Source organism: Rhipicephalus microplus, chromosome 1, assembly GCF_043290135.1.
Source record: "Rhipicephalus microplus isolate Deutch F79 chromosome 1, USDA_Rmic, whole genome shotgun sequence".
Taxonomy (NCBI): Eukaryota; Metazoa; Arthropoda; class Arachnida; order Ixodida; family Ixodidae; genus Rhipicephalus; species Rhipicephalus microplus.
Window position 1 is genome coordinate 199,297,669 of NC_134700.1, and position 25,494 is coordinate 199,323,162.

Sequence of the window (25,494 nt, forward strand, 5' to 3'; positions counted from 1 at the left end):
TTACAGAATCTAAGAAAAAGTCTAAATGAATGGTGTGTAATCTATAAATTGGGCAAGGTGTCATTTGTTTTCAGACTAAAACACAAGAAAAGCAAGATCCTATTGCCCAATGCAGCACATAGGAGTTTTTTTAATGCAGTAGGTTGTTATCATTTATCTTGTTCACGTGCATGCTAAAGGGTAATCTTATATGAGTTTAGAATGAGTATTTATTTTTCTCTGAACATGGTTTCTAGTATCTATTTTTTTATTTCTTAGTTTTGTTTTTCCAGCTTATATTAGCAGCACCCCCATCATCCCAGATTATGCTTTTGGCAATAATAGCCATTAACTAGCACAAAAAAACTATTTTTAATGGCAGTTTTGAACAACTGCCATCATTAAGAAGTGTCAAAGCATGAAAGTCTCAAGTACAACAAACAAAATAGAACTGTCAGAGGTTTCAAAGTTGATTAATAAGCGTAAGGTATCCGATGTAAGAAGGTACAACATAGAAAGAATTGAACACGCTCTGAAAAACGGAGGAAGCGTAAAAGCAGTGAAGAGGAAACTTGGGATAGGGAAAAATCGGATGTACGCACTAAGGGACAAAGAAGGCAAAATAACTACCAATATGGATAGGATAGTTAAAATAGCGGAGGAGTTTTACAGAGACCTGTACAGTAGCCGGGACAACCACGACTTTAATACTATAAGAACTAGCAGTAACCCACATGACACCCCACCAGTAATGATAGAAAAAGTCAGAAAAACCTTGGAGAGCATGCAAAGAGGCAAAGTTGCTGGTGAGGATCAGGTAACATCAGATTTGCTGAAAGATGGAGGAAAGATTGTGTTAGAAAAACTAGCCACCCTGTTTACGAGGTGTTTCTTGACGGGAAGAGTACCAGAGTCTTGTAAGAATGCTAACATCATCTTAATACATAAGAAAGGAGATGACAAGGACCTAAAAAATTACATGCTGATCAGCTTGCTCTCTGTAGTATACAAGCTATTTACAAAGGTAATTGCTAACTGAGTAAAGAAAACATTAGAATTCAATCAACCAAAGGAACAAGCAGGATTTCGAACAGGCTACTCAACAACCGAACACATTCATACTATCAATCAGGTAATAGAAAAATGCTCAGAATATAACCAACCACTATACATAGCCTTCATAGATTACCAGAAGGCGTTTGATTCAGTAGAAATATCAGCCGTCATGCAGACACTGTGGAATCAGGGCGTAGATGAAGCATATACAAACATCCTGGAAGAAATCTACAGGGGATCAACTGCTACCATAGTGCTTCATAAAGAAAGCAACAGAATACCAATCAAGAAGGGTGTAAGGCAAGGGGATACAATCTCTCCAACGCTATTTACGGTGTGCTTACAGGAGGTTTTCAGAAGTCTAGATTGGGAACAGTTGGGGATAAGAGTCAATAGAGAGTACCTTAGTAACCTGCGCTTCATCGATGACATTGCTTTGCTGAGTAACTCAGGGGACGAATTGCAACTCATGATTACGGATTACTTAAGGCAGGTAATAACTGTGGAGCCGAACCACGAGATTGAAGTAACTAGAAGAATAATAATGGGATGGAGCACATTTGGCAAGCACTCTTAAATCCTCACAGGTAGATTGCCACTATCGCTCAAGAGGAAGGTATATAACAGCTGCATCTTGCCGGTACTTAGCTACGGAGCAGAAACCTGCAGACTTACAAAGTGGGTTCAGCTTAAATTGAGGACGACACAGTGAGAAAAGGAAAGAAAAATGGTAGGTGTAACCTTAAGAGACAAGAAGAGAGCAGAGTGGATTAGGGAACAAGCGGGGGTTAAGGATATAATAGTTGAAATCAAGAAGAAGAAATGGACATGGGCCGGGCATGTAGCTCGTAGATAGGATAACCGCTGGTCGTTAAGGGTAACTAACTGGATTCGCAGAGAAGGCAAGAGAGTTAGGGGGAAATAGAAGGTTAGGTGGGCAGCTGAGATTAAGAAGTTTGCGGGTATGAATTGGCAGCGGCAAGCACAGGACCGAGTTAACTGGCAGAACATGGGAGAGGCCTTTTTCCTGCAGTGGACATGGTCAGGTTGATGATGATGATGATGATGAACAACTGATGAGGCAGCCTACACAACTCTGGTGTTTTACGAAGCCTCTGTGTTATACGTGTTAGCTTTAGCCTGAGATCACTGTCTGCAGGAGCGCATCGACAGTTTACATGACCTGCTCACTCCAGAGATGGCATTCATCTGGTCTGATCCCATTCTCAGTGGAGTAGACCAACATAAACCTGAACTTGGTAAGTGAACCTCTTTATGGTTGTGTAAACTTTTTCTTTTTTTCATTTTTTTTTTTCAGTTTTAGATTTCCTAGGATTTCGTGTATTTTTGTTCTATATCCTCCTTTAGCACACTGTGCACATTTGCGTAATGGTGAAGTGCTGTGTTGAATGTCATTAAAGGCCTAAGACATGCGTTTACTTTCCCACTGAGCAGCTGAACATTTTATGTACTCGAGCTTCAATTTAATAATGCGGCTGCAGAAATGATGCAATACAGGAAGGGGTCTGGCTGTCTGCTTATTATGTTTCTAGGCTAATATTTTGTGTATAATGTACATTACAGGTGGATCAGAGCTCTAAAAAAACATTATTGTTATGTCTAAAGTACACATTATTGTTATGTCAAAAGCCTTGCAAGTGCAACTTGCCATTTTTTCAACTATAGTAGAAGTTTTTAATGCAGGTAGCCATTTTATGCCTTGTTTTTCGAAGTGGTTTGTGTTCTCACATTTCCTGAAGTTCTGTTTTCATTAAATCAATTTGAAATTGCTTCTTTTTCGGCATGGTGATGCTCAAGGGAGTCGCACATTATTTGGCAGCTGAGCACATGAGGAGGCACTATTTGGACACGGGTTTTCCCGCAAGCCGTACACGCTTTAATGACATTCAGGACAATAGGACCGGTCTTAGTCAGTACATAGCAGGCACAACATCTTAATACAGAGGTTGTTGTCTTCAAATACATCAGCTAACTCTCACTAGTCAACCTGAATAAATAATTGAACTTAATTTATTGGTGGGGTTTAATGCCAGTTGGTGCAACAAGCATCACTTAGTTTTAAGGCCATAATCTTGAACTGGATGCAACAATTTAATGTTGACTGTCTTAGTCTGTTCATTTATTCTGTGTTGTCGGCAACTAGTCAGTCGTCTCAAGCTGCACATGCAAGGTAATAACAGTCTGAAGATAAGAGTTTTGTGCTGTATAAAATGTTGTACAACCATCCCTATACTTGTTATCAGAGACCCCTAGAAAATGAGTCCTAGCTTGTGGATTTATCATGCATGTTTCTCCCGTGAGATGTTATGATACATTGTACAAGTAGTGAAGATTTCGTGAACACAGGGTGTAGACGGTGCCCACGTTTCGGCCAACACACTTGTCTTCTTCAAGCCTTCATGAATACAAGTCTGTTTGTCAAAACATCTGCTCCAGTGACATGCTGGGTCCACGAATTCCCCATTTCATTTTTCATGAACTTCGGCCTGATGATATTATTCTCCTTCCTTTTGTAGATGCAGCGGTTCACCACTTGTGCAGCCAACTGGAACGCCTGGACAGTAGCCAGTACAATAGTGACTTCTTGAGCCAGCTTCTGAAGTCATTGGCGTCTGAGGCTGGGCTCAAGTACAGCAACTTCATGCACTATTTGCGACTGTTGCTAAGCGGGCTCAAGGTGAGCTACGTCACTAAATTGTTGCAGAAGCGCCATCAGCAAGACTGGAAGCCAGGTGGAGCACGATAACAACGAGGCTAGCTCATGCGTGTCATACTCCTCAAGGAGACAAGAAAGGCTCTTCCAAAGCAAAACATTTTGAAGCTACTAACTACAGCTTTGTAACTACAAATGCGTTGTTTCTAACTACAGATGCCTGACCAGTGTATATAGCAGGCATGAGGTACTCATGTGCACCCACATGATCCATTAATAGTAACAGTTTTGGGCATTTCGGGAGGGCTGTTATAGGACGTTTTTGGCACTATTCAGGTGTTCATATTTGTGTGTGCCATATAATTCATACCATTGCTTATAAACTACAAGGGCTGAATTCTTTTTTTTTTCCTGACACAGTTGAAATCTTTTGCATTGAACATTCTGTGAATGCAATCTGTGCTTGACCTAATTCGAGTGCACACACCAAAAAACTTACACATGGCATAATCGCTTGTGCAGCAATACAATCACTCGGTGACATAAATCTTCCAATAGCTGTCATTGCATACAGCAGTATTTTCAGCTACATCTGTGAATGGTGAAATCTGTGAATTGTTTTCAACTAAATCTGGGATGCTTAAACTTTCTGTTTCAACTTTCTACAAACTATACAATTGGCTGCAAATTTTTGAAGGTGAGTTCTTCATTTTAAGCTTAAGTTTATTGTAAGCTGTGCTCTGGGAATGAAAGACGACAGTCACAGGCTTACATAAGGATTGATGGATATCTATAGGGAAGGGAGGATGACAGAAACTTTAACAGATATTTCCTGCGGTATACTTTTGCGTCCAGTGTACGGCACTATGCATAAACTGTGGCTGAAGCGAGCTGCCTGAAACGCTTGCATTTCTGTCTTGCAGCAAGGCCCAGGTGTAGCTGAAATGATGCTCCTTCTCGGAAAGGAACGAACGCTTCACCGCCTGCAGCGAGTTGCAGGCAGCGAGCTCCACTCGGGCAACAACGCCAGTTTGGGGGCTGTAAAAAACGCTTAGCCTGGAGTATCTCTTATGTACCAAGTGAGGTGTTTGACAACGCAACATGCTTTTGGCATGTTGCCAGCTTGAAGAACGTCACCCCTGGAGCCAGTTGAACTGTAGAACTTTTCATTCGTCGCATCAAAGGAAATGTCCCGAGACAGTCGTAAGCAGACTGGCCCATGATATTTTTATTGGCATTGAAGTTGAGCGAAACTCTAGATGTACTAGAGGTACCTTAAAAAATATGAACAAAACGTGGCTAGCATACTATCCAGATTCTCTTGTGTGATATTCTGACACTATTTACAGTTTCAACCACTGTGTTTTACGACTGCGTGATGTCCTGTCAGCTGTAGTCTTGTAGGGAAACTCCTTTTTTTGTTCCTGCCATGTTAGTTTTTAAAACATAATGTGTGAAAAGGGCCTGAGAGAGTTTGGAACATGAGTGGCTCAGCATTCTAAACAACTATTGTGCATAAACTGGTTAAGGGTTAAGGATCCTGGAAAAGGCTTTCTTGAAATTTTTCAGCATTCAGGTCACAGCATTGTCAAATTATTTGCGCTTTAAATTGAGCGGCACTCCTTGTATCAAGGCAGCTGCTGGCGATCAGATGTTATCCTCCTTTTCAGCAGTGCTTTTTCTGTCTAACTCGTTAGATGCACAACCGTCGCGCCGGCAATGACTGTGCACTTGACAAATTGAGCTCTATGGTGTTTGAAATCAGCAAATGTTTGAAAAATTTTCGTTGAGCCACTGTGATCTGTTGTGATTTGTAGACTTGGACAGATTGGCTAATAATCATTGGGACTTGCTCTACTGGCTCGATGCACGTCTACGTCATCAAAGGGCTTTCATGGTCTGCTTAAAGGAAAGTGTGCAAACAAGTCGTCATTGCTTTACCTGGTGTATAAACAATGACCAATTGGCTAACTATTCATACAGGAACAAGTGGTCCTCCCCTCTGTGCACATCTCATGCCTCTACTATATCGCCTATGCTGGTCATCTTACATGTCACGTGCAGGTTCTAGATGTCAGCCAAGAATACTGTGCGTCTATTTTTGATGGTTGTGGTTGTTCAAACCACTACCCTGGCTCTGGTTGTAGGCTGTTGCAACACTGCAAACACAGTTTTGGTTTTATATCGAATTGATTATGCACAGGCAAAAGCTATGGGTGTGTGAATATTTGAAAAATTTAATATTTTAGATGCGGAGCATCTTATACTCGCGCCTTGTAGTGCGCCGTCCGCGCCGCTTCTCGAACATTCGACAGCTGACGCGCGCGCATGCGCCGTCGCCCACTCTTCCACCATCTGTGCATCCCTTCCTCCACTACACACCGCGCGCGCTTCACTCCTCCACCATCTGTGCACCCTTCCTCCTCTACACACCGCGTTCGACATCTACAATTCTCCTGATTCTCCAGTGGACGCGCATGTGGCGTCGCGCTTCGAGAACATTCAACAGCTGACAGTGCATGCGCCGTCGTGCTGTATATATACTCAAGGTCGGCGCTCGCTCGCTCAGTTGCCGCTCGTCGGTTGGTTTGTACGGCGCGTCGACGTCCAAGGTCGCGGTGAAATGAATTCCAACGAATCCACAAACACAATGATCGACGTCCCTTCGACCAGCGCCGCCCTTTCGCATACGTGTGTACGTGTTCACTCATTTAACACCCCCTCCTACAACCACGTTAACCAATTTAGCCATCGACCCAAGTAAGTCGCAATTTAACACCCCATTTCACAACCACGTTAACCAATTTAGCCATCGACCCAAGTAAGTCGCACTTTAACACCCCGTTAACCAATTATATGGTCCGCATCCTCCTCAGTGTTCCCCCGAGGGAAGCTGCGGGCAATTTTTTTTCATTAGATTTTGCTATTCGTTTCGATTCACACCGCTATTTTACTATACAAATCAAATTTTGAATGTGTCTCATCCCATCGCATTCTCGTATTATGGCAAAGCTGCTTTTCAAGCTTTGCTACGGTCGCAAATATATTGATTCAAGAAAATGCTGGTTCCAACATGCAGATAACAGATGTGGCATAGAGCAGAAGGGGAAGGGGGGTGCCTAATTTAAAGCTGTCCTGAACCTCAAATTTAAGCAGGAAGTCCAAAAATTGGACGCTGTATGTTTTTAGCGTCGAGAGCTTCAGATGTTATTATATATTGACGTCTATGACGCATATTTGGAACTCCAGACTCGAAGGAAGCACACCCTTGTTCTCCACATTAGTTGGGCTTTCACAGAATTTGAAAGAAGTGGAGAGGCTGAGGAAGTAGCATCTTTGCTTTTCACGTGTAAAGTGTTGTCAGGAACACTTTGGTAGCACCAAACCATGTATGTAAATACAATTCAGCCTCTTCATTGCCTCATTCTTTAAAGCACAACTATGAAACACCACCCTGCAGCGCTTTATCACTCTAGCCAAAAGAAGCTCACATGTTGCTGTCCCTTAAGAATATGCTTAGGTAGCATCTCCAAATTTTTTTTCTGCAATTTCGCTTCAAATTATTGGGAAAACATTCTAGAAATAATCAAGAAATATTAGAAAAATATTCGGTTCGCTTCACACCCAGAATTTTTATGCTCACACAGCTCTAGCAAAAGCACACGCGATAAATGGGTAAATACTGTGCATCGGTCGGCAAACTGGCTCGTGGGTGAACTCACCAGACTTGGATCAAGCCTAGAGTCTGAGTGAGCTCAAGTGAGCATATTTCTTTATAGTGTGTATATAATGTACAGAGCACCAGTTTCATGCCTAAGTATTTCCTTTACCATGGGCGATCCTGTATATACCGTAGCTATGAACTCCACCTCAAACTTAGCCATACATTTGTCAGCATCATTCCACATGATTCGCCCCTGGTTTTCATAGTTCATCCATCCATTCATTCTTTACTTGGTGATTGTAGAAGATGAAAATAAAGTAAAACATTGTACACATTATGTGACAACTACTCAGTGTTTTGTCTTTTTGCAGGCAGCATTTGCTTCTGTAAACATGAAAAACAATGACTATGGATGAGCAAATGGTAATTTTGAGGTTCGAAGCAAATAGTGATTTGGCCAAATAATTTTGGATATGCGTATCACTAAGTAAAGATGGCGATTTTTGTCATGATGCAACTTTCTTGCATTATACATTTAAGAATTGGAAGTAGGTGTGCACGAATGTCACTTTTTTGGTTCAAAATGAAGTGCAAACAACTTTGAATAGTAGCAAAATTTAAATAACTGCAGGGTGTGAGTTGCAAGTGGCAAAATGCGTTGGCCTTTAAAGTTTGTTATACTTAGTGCATGTAAGCCCATATATAAAAAAAGCTTTTAAAACTTAAAAAAAAATAATCGATTATGAGAAATGTGAAGTGTACATTTTACTTTGAAGTGTGGCTTTGTGGCAGCGTGCATTTTCCTTTGACAAATGGTTTCACGGCATACTTTTTCCATGCTGCATCTTTACAGGAGGGTTACATGCTGTCAAATGTATAACTATTCGTTAATTTCGACTACTTCGAAATATCGTATAATTCGTGTGGAACTGAATTCGAGTTCAGTAATACTATTCGTACAAATATTCAAAGTGCTCGAATACTCGCACATGCCTCACAATAATACACTGCAATGTTTTTACACATATCATATATCACAAAATACACAAACATAATGTTTTAAGGTCTGAGATGTGATTGTGGCAGTAGGAAATACTTTATCGTTTTAGTTGTTACGTGTAGACTTCTTTTCTTCATCTCTTTCTTGTTGTATGCCTTGCTTTTATTATGCTAAAAAATATGTGGTAAAGATGCCAAATGACTGCTAAGTGTGTTACATGTTCTGCAATAAAAATGCAATTGGCATTGTAGTCAGTTCATGTGTGGTGTTAATAGCGATTTCTTTTTTATCTATTGTAGCACATATAAGTTTTTATAGCAGCATCATAAACTGCGTCACTGTTCAGTAAGTAAATCTGTTCATACACTGCCTCCATAAACGTTTCATATTTTCTGACATACTTACCTTGACGGTTTGGGTAGTTCTCTGTGAATGATTGTGTGTTAAACTGTTGGGTACACAGCCAGAGGAAAGAAGTCTGACAGTTCACACGACATCTTGGTACCTACCAAGGCCTTTTTTTTTTTTTTGTCACAAAGAATATGCTTCACAAAGTCTTTGCATCAAATTCGTGTGTGATTCACACGTCTGAAATGGAGCACTCAGGCCAGCACTTGCTTGGACACAGACGTGAGGTGGAGCTTTACAAGATCATGGTCCTAGCGGGAGTTGCCTCCTAGACCACACCTTCCATGGATTCCTCATCTTCCTGCTGTGTAAGGCAATAAGAAGACACAGAATTCACGACGAGTTGTCAATAATTGCCCGCATAAGCATATTTGTTTTGTGAAAAGTTTCAAAAGTAGTTGCATGTTGCATGCTGCATTTGTGCACTGCAAGCAACAGCATATTCATTGCAAAATACAGCTCTTTTTTTTCGCGAGTACATGACTTTCCACATTTTACAACCACATAAAATCTTGACTGTAAGTACAGTGGCTTAGCACTTTTATTCTACACTTAACGACAAATGTTCGCAAGCAAGTGGCTAATGCTTTATTGTTGTTGTCAACTTGAAAAAGGTACCTGTCATGAAAATTTGCATACAAAAGACGATCATGGATAGATGGGTATAAATAATTGGCTACGCTGTTGGCAATGTTAAAATGATGTATCTACACTTGTGCAAGTACGATTTTGCAAACAGGTATACAAGTGTGTTTTACTGTAAGCTTGCATAGATACTTAGGTACGAAATAGAGATGACTGCCTTGTCCATTATAACAGCATTGTCGCGTGACTTGTCACGCGTGATTTGTCACAAGCACAAAGGCTTCTGAAATTTCATGAAGTCTCAGAAGCACGCTTTGGGAAGATTGATAATCTCGTGCTTTATATATTGTGGACTTAAAATACCGGCTGAACGAGTGTATGCATCAAAAAAGATTTCAGCTTGCAAGGATGCAAGAGATGATGGGATAGTGAAGTTAGCAATGCTACAGAGAAGTACAGAACATTGCAACTGTGATGTATTGCTGCAGTGTGTGCCTGCAGAGTTTGCACAAAACTTGCAGATGCATTACTGTAGGCTATATGTTCTTTTCCAGGCTGGAAAAACACGTAGTCACATCGGTAGTTTCCTGCTAAGATATTTTTTTTTAAATTTATTCTCAAATTTTCTCTTGCATAACTAAGATGCCTTATATTTGCTTTTCCTTATTTGTGTAAGCCAGGGCTTGGCAACCTTTGGCCCACGAGGCTTTTTTCTCTGGTCCCCTGTTTTTGCATTTGCAATGCACTGTATCGGGCTATGGGAAAATAAAGTTTGGATTGGATTGGGACATGTTATGCGGCCCATAACACGGTGTCAACCCTTATCCCTCTTTCCTGCGTCACTTTCTATCTGAAGGCCAGCATGGCAGTTTTGAACTAAAATGGGATTCAACTCTGCAACATGTGTACTGAAACAAACATGACTTCCAATCCAGTTTTTCTAATTTTTGTCAATTTGCCAAATTTTTAAGCTTCGCCTGTAAATCACACCCACACAGCTGCTAACAAAGACTCTTTATTGCAAATATTGAAGCGTTTGGCATTGTCATTTGCATGGGTTTTATAGTCATGGATTCCTTCATACTTCCTTAGCACCATACTTAACTGTGTGGGTTATTAGCGCAAAAAATATGATAGTGTCCTGGTACATTGCACACATACTTATAAAAAGCTGTGTGCTTCACTATGTCGGTTCAATTCACAATTAGTTACCACAGTGCACACTTTAATGTTATCACTAAAGCATCAGCCTTGACAAGCAAGTGAGATCTTATTAGCACATTATAGCTCGAAATGGGTTACAGAGGCGATGTCCTGAAAATAAGCTGTACTTATGAGCCCTCTTCACCTGCTGCATCAGAGCTGTTCTGCTAGGCTGCACCATGCCTATCGTGTCTGTGTGCTGGGAATTCACTTTCGTGGCTTACTTCTGTTTTTTTTAAGTGACCCCTTTTAAAAGTGACTTTCCTAGCTGTCGCAAATTGTTTCTGCAGAATCCTGCAAGGTGATAGGTAAGTTAAAGGGCCAGTCAACAGGCTCCGAAATTAGCAGGAAAAACTCGCGCATTTTTTCTGTGCCTGGCCAACCTCCTTTCACACGCAGTGACATCAACTCGGCGATTAGCGACATGATGCAGCACGGAGCTCATTGATTGGTCTGGACCAGGTGTCCACAAAGAGTAACGAAGTTACATCGCCGATCGCCGAGTTGATGTCACAGCACGTGAAAGGAAATTGGTGAGGTGTACCAAAAATGCGCGAGCTTGTTTGAGGGTGTAAAAAAGTCAAAGCCTGTTGGCTGGCCCTTTAAGAAATGGAAATTAGCAATCAACCTTTTGTCATTTGTCCTGGTCCAGGGATCACACCCAGGACCAATGCCCTTCCAGAATGATTGCTATACTAATTGAGCTAACCAGGAAGATGGAAATATGATGCAAGAGGGCATATCAATCGACAGCTCGAAGCACATAGATGTAGAATACTGCAATTCGGCTGTGTGCAAAACTGTGAGGTGGTGATAGGTTCAATAAACGCAAATGTCTGAGTTGTCAGTTAATTTGCCCTCATGCTGCCAATTGTGAACTTTCTCATTTGCTCAATCGGCAGAGCAATTACCCTGGAAAGGCATTGGTGCCCGGCTCAATTCCTGGACCAGAACTAATTTTTCAGAAACTAAGAAGCTTTATGAGACTAAGCAGACTAAGAAACTAAGAAGCTTTATGAGAAATCCATATAGATTTTCTCATGGCTTCGTACGGCAGACAGATGGTTGTTAATCTCTTTTCCCAACCTGGTTGTTACGTTACCATGTAATGAAATGCTGACCAATCCTCATCCCATGTGTAGTCTACGATGGGTATTTTATTTATTTTGTCGAGGTATTCGTGTTCAACTTTTCACAAAATGGTTGCCACCTTTCTACAGAAAAGCATGAGTAAACACAAAATTAGGCACTGTACCCTGGAATTCTTGGTCCTGAGCTTGCGGTCGTCGATGAAATTGTTGTTCTGCTTGTTGCTGTCTGTGGGTGAGGCCGATGGCAGGCTGGGGACGAGGCCTGCATAAGTACCATATTAAGATTCTATAGAATGTGTGCCAAAACCCATTCACAGAAAAAAAATAGCATGCTTGGTGCACAAGAAAAATAAAAGAGAGAGAAAATTTCAGCCTCATAGTAAGCTCATTCACTAAAAGCAATATACATAGTAGCAAGGTTTAACATTGAATTGAAGGCCTCTTGGAATGCTGAATTGATGAGGTGTGCCTTGACGAGATGTGGCTTTCATAACTACAAATACCTGCTGCAACAATGTTTGCAGAATGATAATTATTGATATCTGTGTTGACTGCGACTACGCCGACGATCACTTTTCCCACTTGATCAGGCATAAAGAGCTTTGATAACGCGCCATCACTGTCCATGCTCACCATATGTGTGCATATAATATACATATACAAACTAATAAATTACGGAGGCTATGTGTTCGGCAGTGTGAAGAACCAGAGCGATCGGTTACCACTGTTCATAAAGTAGTAGAAGGAGAGATGCACTTAGCTGTTCACTATAATTTTGGTGCTAAATATTTTTGAAAATCAAAACCACTTTTTTTATTTTTGTGGTGTCACTCCGCGAGCATTCTAACGAAGCCTGCCTCCTGGTAGCAAGTGTTTTTCAGAAGCCGGTCATACCTGGTGCTTTGACGCACTGTGTGAGCTGCTGGTAGACCTGTCGGATACGCTGCAGGTTGACGTGCGAGGCGACCTGGTGGTTGACCATGGGCAGCGGATAGTCACGACCCACGACGCATCGTGCGGCCACCTGCACCGACTCCGGCGCAGTCCACGGTTCATGGATGTAGTTGTTGGGAAAGTGCTTCAGCACTGGCAGGTACTTCCTGGGTATAACAACATTTGTCAGGCCAAATTGCCCCATGTAACTGTAACTCAACTTGTGTTTCTTCAGAGTTAACGTGGTTGACATTTATTTATACATTCATGGCCTGCACGAATTGCACAATTAAGACACTCAGCTCTTGGGCGATAGGTTCCTATGTGTGATAAACACGGCACTAAGGGCACAATACAGCGATTTACCTCTTTCACTATGCCACGGCATGTGTCCCTTCCCCTAGCAAAACGCAATTTGTTCGCGGGGCTTCTTTTGTTGACAATGCAGCAGAGGACAACATAAAAAATAAAAAAAGTGGATTGGAGCACAAGATATGCTGCACTCGAGGGCATGGGCTCGATTCTCAGCCATGTTGACAACATTTCGATAAGGGCAAAATGCAAAGAACGCCCATGTGCTTAGATTTAATTAGGTACTAATGAACCTCAAGAGGTCGAAATTGATTGAATGCCCCAATAAGGCATGCCTCTAGTCATGTTCAGGTCTTGGCACATGGATCCCCAGAAATAAATATTATTGTTGGGGCAAAAGATATATGCATCAGGTTGTTTTGAGAATACTGGCCTACTTTGTTCGTGAAATGCATTAAGAAGAGCATAATATAACTGAAATGTTGATTTCTGAACACGGCCAGTGGCATAAATCCTAAAATTATCACAAGGGAGGACAGATTTTGCCATGATAGCCATTTTGTGTATATCAAAATGTTTCTTTGATTTTTACTGATATAAAATTGAAATCCTGCCTTTAAATCATATTCAAGAATGAACATTTACTTCAAAATCGTGTAATTGTATTGTTCTGTTGGGCCTCCTCTGAAACCAATCGTGCAACAGTTGCGATTTCAGTAATCTACTCTGCTGAGGGGTACGTATTGAATACCGGTTACACGCTAAAAAGAAAAAAAAAATACTTCAACCATCTCCCAAAAGGGAACTCTGATGGGATGCAAAGCAGCAGCGTTGTGCAAAGGTGGCATCACGTGTTGAACGGCGCTAATGCGGGTGTTGCGGTGAGCGCTGAAGATTCGTTTGAAGCGATGGCGGGCGTATGTCTTGTAGGTGACACGTACAGACATGTTTAAACGTGTACGTTAGACACACGTCAGGTATATTGCGTGTGAACCGACGAGTCGGTGGTGTAGCGAACGGTGGTCGCTGCAGGTGTTACGGGTGAACGGACGAGGTGGCAGCTGCGGGCGCCACAGCGAGCGTGTCGCAACGAGGGAGAGAGTGAGCTCAGCGCACACTGAGAGGGGAGTGTGACTTCCACGCGCAGCAGCGGTGTGACCTACTTGGCACTGTGCCAACACCTGCGGCACGTTGTACAGAGGGACAACGTTACATAGACTAGTCAAATGCTGCTTTGCATCTAAAACGGGCACTAAATATTTTGAACGTACAATACTTGACTGTCAAGTCATTCACATATATTATGTCTGTAAGATAAATCTCGAGGGAGTCTGAGCACAGGTGCGTGTGGGATCAAGACTCCCCTTTTCCCCTCCACCATGATTTCTCACAAAAAAAGAAGTTAACTTCTTTGGCGCAAACAATACGGAAAAAGGAAAAAAGAAGGCGAAACACGAAGGAAAGAAACAGATTGACGCCAAACTAACAACTGCTTTATTCTTCACACAGCAACGCATATATATGCCGAAACCACATACATTGCATGCGCACGCACAGCTTCGTATCGTATACGTAAAAATGAAAATTCCTTAAACCTTAATACGTCACACCACACACCTGAAAGTACACGCGTGTTGTCAAATTACACATGTAGAACACGATATCTTAACCAAGATGTGTACGCAAAAATTCATATTCGATGGCATGCAAAGAAACGGAAGTATCACTGATACAGTCAGCTCCGCTTTTCTTAATATGATAAGCCTCCAAAGCAAGTCTTGCATCTTCATTCCTGCTCCTGCCCAGAATCATCGTATCATGAAACCGTGGCGAACATCCAATGCAGGACTGCAAGTGAGCAACAAGATGTGCCCCTTTGTCTACCTTGTTAACTATTTTTTGCGCATGTTCCCTAAGACGCTCGTTTATGCAACGTCCCGTTTGCCCGATGTAGATCCTGCCACATACCAGAGGAATGCCATATACCACACAGGTGATGCAAGAAATAAAGCAGACACCGTGTTTTATTTTGCACCCAGTTATTTCTTGCATCACCTGTGTGGTATATGGCATTCCTCTGGTATGTGGCAGGATCTACATCGGGCAAACGGGACGTTGCATAAACGAGCGTCTTAGGGAACATGCGCAAAAAATAGTTAACAAGGTAGACAAAGGGGCACATCTTGTTGCTCACTTGCAGTCCTGCATTGGATGTTCGCCACGGTTTCATGATACGATGATTCTGGGCAGGAGCAGGAATGAAGATGCAAGACTTGCTTTGGAGGCTTATCATATTAAGAAAAGCGGAGCTGACTGTATCAGTGATACTTCCGTTTCTTTGCATGCCATCGAATATGAATTTTTGCGTACACATCTTGGTTAAGATATCGTGTTCTACATGTGTAATTTGACAACACGCGTGTACTTTCAGGTGTGTGGTGTGACGTATTAAGGTTTAAGGAATTTTCATTTTTACGTATACGATACGAAGCTGTGCGTGCGCATGCAATGTATGTGGTTTCGGCATATATATGCGTTGCTGTGTGAAGAATAAAGCAGTTGTTAGTTTGGCGTCAATCTGTTTCTTTCCTTCGTGTTTCGCCTTCTTTTTTCCTTTTTCCGTATTGTTTGCGCCAAAGAAGTTAACTTCTTTTTTTGTGCTATGTACCAACTAGACCCAACGCAAGTTTTACCATGATTTCTGCCACTGAACATGAGTGCCTATGTGTAAACATTGCGTTCCACTGAGGTAGTAACTTCATGTCAAAAATGATGATTTTGGTATGAGCACAGGCACATGAACACCTGCTGTCACAAACGAGCGTTCAAGAAAGGGCACGCGTCTGATTTCTAACAGCTGCGACAATACCGAACGCCGATAGCAGACTTTACAGAAGCCGGCGCATCGAAGGAATAAGCAGCAGAAGACATCGTGCGCGCTCCTCCTCTCCCCCTTTAACGGCCCCAGCCCACCGACAACTTCCTTGGATCAAACACCGACCGAATTCTATAATCATCGGGAAGGAAGGGGGAGACGCACTGCAGCGTTACGTCACGGGGTGCGGAAACTACATGAGCAAGATCTCGCCCTTTCCTCAGCTTCGGCTGTGCTACGCGCCGATGAAAAGCCTGGAAGCTTCGAGAGCCCAGTGGCAAGCGGATATAAGCAAGCAGCCGAGGGAGGCGACGAGGAGATTAGTGAGTGTGTGATTCAGCCAGTGGGCGAAGGCCTGTCCTACAGTAGCAGCGCATGATGCCGGCGAAGTTTTGTTGTCGAAGTGCGGTCAGTTGATCTGGAAGAATCGAATGACGATGACATTAGAGTGCGCAAGTTTTGAGCGTTTCCTAGAAAAGGAACGTCTGACGCAGCGGGACGACAACTGCGCTGGATATAGTGTGAGTTTTTCTGGAAGAGAAGCATTCAAGACTTTGGACTGAGGTCTTTTCATGCATAAGTTGCATGGTAGTGCGAGTTGTTTGTGCCCGTTGTTTTGAATGTACCTGAGTAGATTGTGAGTTGTATTGTATTTGATAACTACCGAGCGTGCATACTTGTTCATTGTTTGAACTGCATTATTTGAGGCTATAGTTCATTTTGTTGTATACTCCCAGCTCTGACTCAGCCTTTGGACCACAACAGGGGTTCGCTGGTGCACCAAAGGGACTAGCACTAAATCGTCCGTGCTTTCGTGGCGCATTTCGGGGCATCATCTGACCAATTTTGCCGGATGAACCGGAATGCCAAAGAGGGATAATGCCATACTGTTACAAGACATTCCTAATTAGTGAGGAGGCATTGCAAAATCAAATCTATATTACTTTGCTTTGTATGTCTGTGGAGTGCTCTTTCAATTATAACACAACAAGCACACATTGATCAACAAATGTCCAAGAACTACTGAGATCATTGTTGGAAACAGTGACGCTAATTTTGGTGTCTGCTGGGGTATGGCAGTTGCACAGAGGCAACTCAGTTTCATGGGTCCATTTGGCCAAATTTCGTCACTTTGCGAATGTGACTTGAGGCCGCTTTTTGAAAATTTTAAAGTGGGTGTGGGCTCTTCGAAGGAATGAATTCAATTCTCGCATTTTACTTGACCACCTGTTTCATATACAGAGTTAGCTTAATTCCTATAGTTATTCATGACGGTCAGTACAAAAAAGGTCACAGAAACCAAGAAACTACACGACACAAGCACTATATAACAACTGAGAGTCTAATGGGGGGAAAACGTGGCATATATAAACAGAAAGGAATCCACTAACAAGACCTTATCAACCCCAACAAATTATCTAATCACGTTTGCTGTAGATATGGAACCACCTCAGCATCAGTGAGAGCAATTGAAGACTCGTTAATACACCTATCTTTTGCATTTATTAATTTGAACGCTTCTATGATTTCACACGCGTCCTGGTCCTTGTGCCTCACCATCACTATAGCGGCTTTGTTTAGCTCGGGTGCGCAGCCGATAAGGATTGTGGCATTGAAGCACAATGCAAACTTGATGCCTGCCTCTGCGTCTGCACACCATCGGAGTGTTTGGCCGGGGCAATGGCGAGGCTTCAACTCACTTTACCAATATTCTCCGCAGTCCGACACCCATGTAGGCGTGCGCAAGACGGAAAAGGGATGGGGGAGGCACCCCCTAGTTGTGTAAGGGGGCACCAAGTCGGCTTAATATCTTTTCTTAGTCGGACCTATCTCGTCATTTGTAATGTGCAGGGTTGATTGATTGATATGTGAAGTTTAACATCCCAAAAACCACCATATTATTATGAAAGGCATCATATAGTGACGCCTTGAAGGAAGCCGTGATTCGATCCCACGACATGCGGGTCATATAATGTGCATGGTTACGGCTATGAAGGATTTTAACTATGATGGTGGCCGACGACCCTTAATGTTTAATTTACTTCCCACCTTTAAAGGCAGCCGTTTTAAAAAGAGTGTCATAGATTTATTTTCATGTTTGTGCTTATTGCTTGGCTTGTTTTCTTTTGGACCCGACCGATAGGGGGGGGGGGGGCTGCAGCGCAGTTTGCCCTCCCCCACCCCCCTTAATGGCAAACCCTGACTTGCACATTCATGGACTCAGCACAGTCACAGCTCCGCTGGCTTCTACCTTCACATTATTGGAAGGGTTCTGTATTAGGTTGCATATACTAATAATTATGTCGCTGGAATACTTTGGGATAAAAAGCCTGCTAAAATACAGTAGTTAAGGTTCTTGTTTATGAGAATATGAGCAAATCAGAAACAGTATTCTTGTTCCTTGTTGGCAGCTCGAGGGATCGCGTAGCCGAACGGGCATGATGAAGCAAAGGTATGCATGCATTGTTTTCCTGCATGCTTCCCTACCGAATGTAGTCTCCCGAAGGGTCTGCCTTGCGTCCGAATCGTACGGGGCAGTAGACGTGGAAGAACTGCTGGAAGAAGGACGAGCAGGAGAGCCACATCCAAGAGCCTGCGTTCACACTCCAGTCGGCGTCCAGAAGTAGCTCATCAAAGACCTTCATGCCTTCCTCCCAGGAAAGCCAGAGGTCGCCTCGAGTCAGGAAACAGGCGACCGCGTGCCTCGCCACGTGATGAATCCAGCCTTCCTCGCGTAGCTGTCGCATGATGGCGTCGATCCACGGGTAGCCTGTCTGACCCTGCACAGAAAAAGAAATTGTGCGCACTTTTATATAGCGACCTGAACGTATACCTCTTTCTCACAGTGACAGCTTTCAGTGATAAAAAACGCCCCACGATGGAATCTCGAAACTCAGTAGCGTGTGCGCTGTCATGATTTGGATCACCATTTCGTTCACACGCGTCATTGGAGTGTGCTCGGGAAGAGTTCGTGGAGGGGGGTGGGGGAAGTTGACTACGGGAGGGGCACAATGTCTGCCCTATACTTTTGCTCAGTCGTACTTGTCGCGTAATGGCCACGCCGGTTATCGACGGCCTTTGATGTTGCATTCCAAGAACTGTGTGCTTCCCATCTTAACTCCCGGAGAACCAGGAACCAAAGGCAAGCCATTGCGAAAAGCACTCATCATCGCTTCGTTTTCATTTTTTTTTATCTCGAGATGTTCTTGAGGACTAAAAACAAAAAAAACTTGGGGGGGGGGGGGGGCTTGGGGAGCTGTGCGAACGCTAGTGCTAATGCAGGTTTCTCGCCCCGGAAATGCCGCAGCGTGACTTACATTGGCCCACTTGGCGAGTGCTTCTGCGTTGACGTCCCAGGGTATCTGCACGCACATGGGGTTGTTGTGCATACGGTCGAAGTTTGGGTTGCGCGTGGCTGCGCAGTAGAAGAACTCGCGCCACAGAAGCTGGCCCTGAAGTGACAGCGGTGGGTTCGAGTTCCTGATCTGCATGCAAACATGCATAACGCTTTTGCTAAAGGGCCGTTCAGTGGCTTCGGACGCCAGAGAGGCATCGTGGTATCGCTAGAGACTTACCTTTCGGTAAAGGTCCGCCAGCTGGTGGTAGAAGAGGCGAGCCGACAGGCAGCCGAACCGCAGGTACGGACTCAAGCCTGTCTGACTGGCCAGCAATGCTTTGGGGGTCATCCTGGGGCTACCGAAGCTCGCCACCCACGCCTGCTGCATCGCGGGTCATTAATGAATCACGTTTCCCAGCAGGATGGGCATGCATAGAGAACAGCGGTAACACGTGACCTGCGTACCTTACGTTCCATGTGTCGTTCCAGGCGCGTCAATGCCTCCGTTTCGCCCCCTGGCCAAACGGCTGCCTTCAAGTTGTCGGTGTCGAAACCTGTGGAAAGACTGCGCGTTTATAAGAAGCCAGCCGCCGATTTCGGGGACAATGTATTGCTTGCCTAGCTCTGCGAGCGTGGGCACGGCGAAACGTTCGTCGTGGTCCTCGTCGATGGGTGTCCGCGGCAGCGACTCGGGCGCCGGCAAGGGCTGCGCCGGCGGCTCCATGTCTACCACGACGCTCTGGAATTGGCGGTACGTGAGCGGCGTCTTTCCGCCGTGGCGCTCCAGAATGCGATCCAGCGGGTAGAGCGTGTGCGACGGTTCGCACACCACGCTCACGCCCATTTCGTGCGCCAGCGCCGTGATCATCTGGTCGCGGATCGCACCGTACGGCTCCGGGTCTTGCTCGAACGTAAGGTGCGTCACGCGCCATTCCTGCACACGTGCGCGTCTGTTATCCCCGCCTTTCGCGCAAATGGACTTTGGAAGAGGACTGGGTGGTCGGGGAGGCTTTGAAGGATGCCGAGCGGTTATTTTGTAGGTATGACGTGGCTAATTAAGCCTGCAGGGTTCGACATCATCAAAGATGGCAAAATGAATTGCTGTGTCGGGTGGTCTATTACTTCCAGAAATTTAAGTACGAGTCCGACACGTTCATTTCGCGCGCTTTTGGCAACTGATTCTCAATAACGTCAAATAATAAAATTTCTGTTCATAATCCTAGAGGACATTAGCCTAATAGATAAACTGTAACGTAACTTGCATCATAACCATCATTTGGAGACACGCATTATATCAAGATCATCATGTTTTCTTTTTTTTTCTTCTCTTTTCCTGCCCTCCTCCTCCTATAGGACCTTTATGTCCTCAATCCCCTCTTATATAGAGAGTTGGCGCCAAGCTTACATACGTCGGCAGAATTCATGTTTTTCATTATAGAGCTTTCTCTCTTTCTCTAAAGGATGAATGAATGAATGGAGCGAGATACGGGGTCCAGGTTCAGGTCACACGGGGGTGCTTCTAGGCAACCTGAAACGCGTTGAATCATCTCGGGCGCGGTTTTGTGCAATGGAAGATTAGGTTTTCGTGCTTGCGTAAGACTGCTGTATACATTAGCTGACTGGGTAACGTTACGCAATAGCAAATCTATTTTTTAAAAAGGGCGCAATGCAATTTGAAACTTGTGTTTTCATTTCTTCTGCTCCATTCAAGACTCTCGGCGCTGACGTGTTGACTGAAGTGCGGCCTGCGCATGGGGTGGCTTTTCTGTTTACGTGTGCGCAAGATGTGACGTTGCCTGTGCAAGTAACTGGCGAAATTTTATTAAAAATTATAGGACTGTTGTGCAAGCGCTAATGCATACCATTGGTAGACAGCGCTGATGTATATCTCTGAATATCTGGTTCCGGTGACATTAGCTATCAACAATTAAAGTCGTCATCACCAGCCTATATTATGTCCACTGCGGGACGAAGGCCTCTATTGTCTACACCCCACTCTGTCTTGTGCGAGCTGATTCCTTTTTTATGTGTTCAGATTTCTTAATTCCGTCGCTCTTTTGCCGCCCTCGCTTGCGCTTTCGGTCTCTTATATAGTGTCGATTCCAATGTTCTAGTCATCTCAATTCATGACGTGCCCTGCACCAGTTATTTTTTCTCCCGATGTCTGTACCATAGATATCAGCTTCACCTGTTCTCCTTGCTGCCTCCCAATCTCTTTGAGTTGAAGGGACCCTGCAACACGTTTCTAAGTAACCATCAAATGGCGTCTCGAAAAAGTTCATTGCCTCAGGAATCGACCACTGCGAAAATTCTTAGAATCGGTCAAGCCACCACGCTGTGCATACTACAAACGCGAATCCCTTACATTCCCTCCTCCACCTCGTATTCCCGGACCTTTACACTATAGCTTCTACTTCCAGTGCTCGAGCACTCAATCGGCTACGCTTCCTCCAATGTCCTTGGAGTGTCCGGCTCAGTATACACACACTAACACACCAACAAGACCCAGGCTCGTAGCTGAGGAACTTTTTTTTTTTCGAGGGGGGGGGGGGGGTATAGAGCACTTGTTTAAGACCTTGAAAAACTGCTATTTTTATCGTTTTTCCTCGGTAAAACATCCCCTCCTTACAAATTTCGGATGGAAGAAGCCCCCCCTCCCCCCTCTACCTGCTTACGGGCCGCGCCAAGACCGTACCGTCGACGCTGACTGTGGCTCTGTGTAGCTGCGTCCGCGTTGAACGGCCCTGGGTAACAGCACGCTTGTGAAGCGGTAGGCAAGCCCATGACGTCCCCTCATGGGAGGCCGAAGCCCGGCCGCCTAAAATTGCTGGTTTCTGCCTATAATGTTAATTCCTCCTCCCCCTTTAAAGTACTACTAAAATTTATCGCAAGCTGCAATTGCTTTCTCTCTTTTCTCATCGCGGCGAATGCCCTGGAAGTTAAGCGGAGAATGATACATGACACGGGGGAAAAAAAGTTAGATCACGGGCTCATCATGACCTTGAGCACTTTTTTTTTCCTTTGAACGCGTGGCTAACTTTCATATGCAGCTCACGATACGCAAATCAGCCAATGACCATGAATTTGGGTATACTGTGCGGTCATTTGAGTATGTTACATCATTTGTCGAGAGAGGAGAAAGCGATTTTTAGTTGACTGAGAATTCATTGTAAATTCCTGGCCGCTCGCTGCGCTATAATGTTTGGCTCGTCTGTCCAAGAGACTCGACTACTGATCGGCAACGCTTTCTGCGAATACTGAAAAGGTGTTGCAGGGCCATCGGAGGCTGGTTGGTTCTCAGCTCCTATAGAGTTCCTTTGTTAGCCTCCGCGTTTCTGTCCCGCTGGCAAATTACATTGGTTGCACACTTTCCGCTTCAGTGACAGTAATAAGTTGTCGGTCACGATTTGAGAATGTCTTCGGTACGCGCCCATCCCATTGCTATTCTTCTGTTGTTCCCTAGGGCCTTTATAACGGTGTCACACGGGCACTTTTAATCGCGATCAGTGTCGATCCGGATTAACCACGATCCAGATTAGGTGCTGCTACACGGTCACCTTTAATCTCAATCAGGCGTGACCAAGATCAAGACTATCGCGATCTGCCTGAGAGATCGCGATTTTGCTGTCATCTACAACCCCTAGCCGAGCTTTTTGAGGTACAGTAAGCAAGAAAATCAAGCATACTTCAATAAAAACACTAATTTAAAACAGCTACTATAGATGTTTATAAAAAGCAAATTTTAATCTGTTTAAGTTGGAACAATATCTGGAGCATTGCATATTTTAGGGTTCGCATCGACCGCATGTACTTACGGGAGAAGCAGACGACAAGCAGTCGACCGTTGCCTTCAGCGCTTAGTTCAACTCTCGCCCCGTCGGAGCTGTTGGAGCACCTCGAAGGAAACTGATTGAGTGTCGCAAGCCTTCTGATCACGTCACAACGTACGCGCATTTCGTGGTCGAATGGAGAGGCCTTTGCAGTGATTAACCGCTAGCAGGAGCGACTGGAACAGACTTGAGGCGCCAGAAGTGACTGGCGCGTACAACGAGATAGACGCTTCACTGCGACTATACACGGCTACGAGCGGGGGCCATAAGAAATAAAAGCGATGGTTAACAATTCCACACAGCAATGCAGGTAAGTGCTAGGAAAATTTCATCGAATGATGTATTTATTAAATTACTATTGTCGTGGCATGCAAAGTTTTTTCACGTTCGAGTGGTTCTTGCACAAATAACATTGCTGATAAGGGGCTCTATAGATATACGTATACGTCTAGTTTTGTCAGTGGCACGTTTTACGGCACGCAAATGCCACTTGGGGCGTTTCATCTGACCCAAGCTCGAACCGGATTAGCTTGGGCCGGCTAGCTGCGGTCATATATGAAGCGAGGGCCGGACTGGTAAATGGTCATTTTTCGCTCCGTATGCCATGGCGAAAAAAAGATTTTGGGGAGAGGATGGAGCAAGCCCGGTGTACCAACCTCCATGGTGACGCCACTGTTAATATCCGGCCTTGATAGACGTACTCTTCTGGCGATACAAAGTTTCGGTTTCCTGTCGCGATTCCTCACTGTTGCGGGACTGCCCATGACATCTTTGTGTTTGCATATTCATTTCCAGTCTTATTCTTTGGCTATTCCTCCATTCAATGCTCAAATCAGCTCTTCGCAATTCATCGCCGTCGTTGCCGAATAGTACGTGTCATCCGCAAACTGCTTTGAACATTGATAATATGCTCCGTTAATGTTCATTGCTAAGTTCCCCACAGTCTATAGTCGTTCAATTCCAATCCTTCTAGACTAGCACTAAATGGCAATAGCGAGTTGTGTGTCCTCCGTGGGCTCAATCGGGATTTTTCTGCTTTTCTTGAGGAGGAGCAGAGTATATAGCTGTGGAGTCTCTGTACAGTCGAGCTTTTTCATAAGATTGGCAAACCGGGGAGTACTTGTCCCTTGTATGAGGAGCCTCTTATAGGCAGGATACCACGGTTTTATATTTTGATCAACTACATTTTTGATCAAGCCAAGTTGCAGTATACCTTATTAGAGCGTCCGCTCTCCTCTCAGCAAGCACGCAGAAACTCTGCCCGGGAGGGGTGTCTGAATATGCCGTACACAATGCCTCGAAATAGCCAACCACATAATTGTGGTTCTAATAACTCAGGCTAGAACACTCCTATTTCAATCAGTGTTAAATAAAATTCAGTGTGATAAAACATGATCCTCGAGCAATGTGCACAAGCATCAGTCCGGTTGTATTGCACCCGGGCATTGGGAGCATGTCGGGGCAAGTGAAGTGGTATCAGCAGGTATCAACCGTTGAGTCGACAGTGCTTCTACCACATTCATGCTTGCCAAAGCTCTACCTACGGTTGGCCAGAAATGGGTACGTTACCTTGAATATCTTGGGAAACACATCGGCTGGCTGTCCGCGGATAACAAACAGACGTGAGTTGAGTTTCCGCAGCCGGGCGTCCAAGTCTTCGAGACTCTGCAGGAGGAACCTGCAGCGCAATGAGCCAATTAACTCCCGTCATGGCCGTGTCACGTCCGGCGTTGGGAGATGCGCCGCCCAAGTCGTGATTGGTTCTTGACAGTATACACTTGAAGGGCATCGCACATAACTCACCTCCACTTGTTGACGCCTGCGTTGGAAGATCCAGCGAACCATGGGTCCAGAATGTACACGCATCGGCAGGTGCGTGCTCCCTGAAGCCCCATCCTAAGCGCCGGTTGGTCGTGTAAGCGCAGTCCCTTGCGGAACCAGTGCACCACGTGGCGCTCGCCGTTGTTGTTGCCGCCCACTGAATTCGCCTGTTGCTGATGGTGTGGAGGCGCCGGAGCCGGCGCGTGTGACATGGCGGCTATCACTACGGGCTCGTCGCTAGATTCCGGCAGTTGGCCCTGGCCATGAGGTTACGTGTACGGTTCTCACTGGCTGCTAGGTCCCGGTCCTAATGCTGTAGTTCGCCTCGACGTTAAGGGCAGCTTCTTCGCTCAACCAGTGTTCGAGGCCGCGACAGTACCCAGCCGCAGGGCTGCGTTGGGAGACGTCATGGTGGTAACGATTGAAGGCGCTGAACGGCTGAAGAGCGAGCACAGCGATGCGAAGTTCTATGGCCACAGCACGGCGTCTTCAACGTGACCCGGCGCGGTGCGAGGATCCCATTGGAGGACTTGGGCGACGTCACGTGAACGGCCTCGCGCTCGGTCACGTTGCACGCGCCGTGCGCGACGCGTTGCCGTGTTCCTCCCCCGCCAACCAACGGCGCCGGAGTCGGCGCAGTGGCGACCTCTCGCCAGTCCGCTTCGGAGTTTTGGGTTGCATAATGGTTTCGATCAGAATGCACGCTCGGTTGCAGCCTAATCGATA

General features: G+C 44.8%; 2 protein-coding genes across 2 annotated transcripts in view; one reads left to right on the forward strand and one right to left on the reverse strand.

The window, feature by feature from the left end:
• GluRS-m (putative glutamate--tRNA ligase, mitochondrial) overlaps positions 1–10,190 on the forward strand; it is a 23,290-nt gene extending 13,100 nt beyond the window's left edge. The window contains exons 10-12 of the mRNA XM_037412527.2: positions 2,195–2,294; positions 3,573–3,733; positions 4,633–10,190. Of these exons, the coding sequence (XP_037268424.2) occupies positions 2,195–2,294; positions 3,573–3,733; positions 4,633–4,764 (393 nt within the window). The 3' untranslated portion in view covers positions 4,765–10,190. The remainder of the gene's footprint in view (positions 1–2,194; positions 2,295–3,572; positions 3,734–4,632) is intronic.
• Positions 8,955–25,494, reverse strand: LOC119167155 (cryptochrome-1-like). The gene is made up of 10 exons (XM_037418598.2): positions 24,751–25,494; positions 24,517–24,625; positions 19,736–20,051; positions 19,583–19,671; positions 19,356–19,496; positions 19,098–19,265; positions 18,268–18,560; positions 12,555–12,760; positions 11,825–11,922; positions 8,955–9,085 (listed from the first exon to the last, which is right to left on the reverse strand). Exons 1-10 carry the CDS (start codon positions 24,978–24,980, stop codon positions 9,050–9,052), a joined length of 1,686 nt encoding a protein of 561 aa, XP_037274495.2. The 5' UTR covers positions 24,981–25,494; the 3' UTR covers positions 8,955–9,049.

Excerpts from the sequence above, each read along its gene's own strand:
- LOC119167155 (XM_037418598.2), bottom strand. The coding sequence starts at position 24,980 with ATGTCACACGCGCCGGCTCCGGCGCCTCCACACCATCAGCAACAGGCG. Across the intron at positions 19,497-19,582 it reads AACGACACATGGAACGTAAG|GCGTGGGTGGCGAGCTTCGG; the intron begins GTACGCAGGTCA and ends GCGATGCAGCAG. Across the intron at positions 12,761-18,267 it reads CCTTCGGGAGACTACATTCG|GAAGTACCTGCCAGTGCTGA; the intron begins GTAGGGAAGCAT and ends TGTTATACCCAG.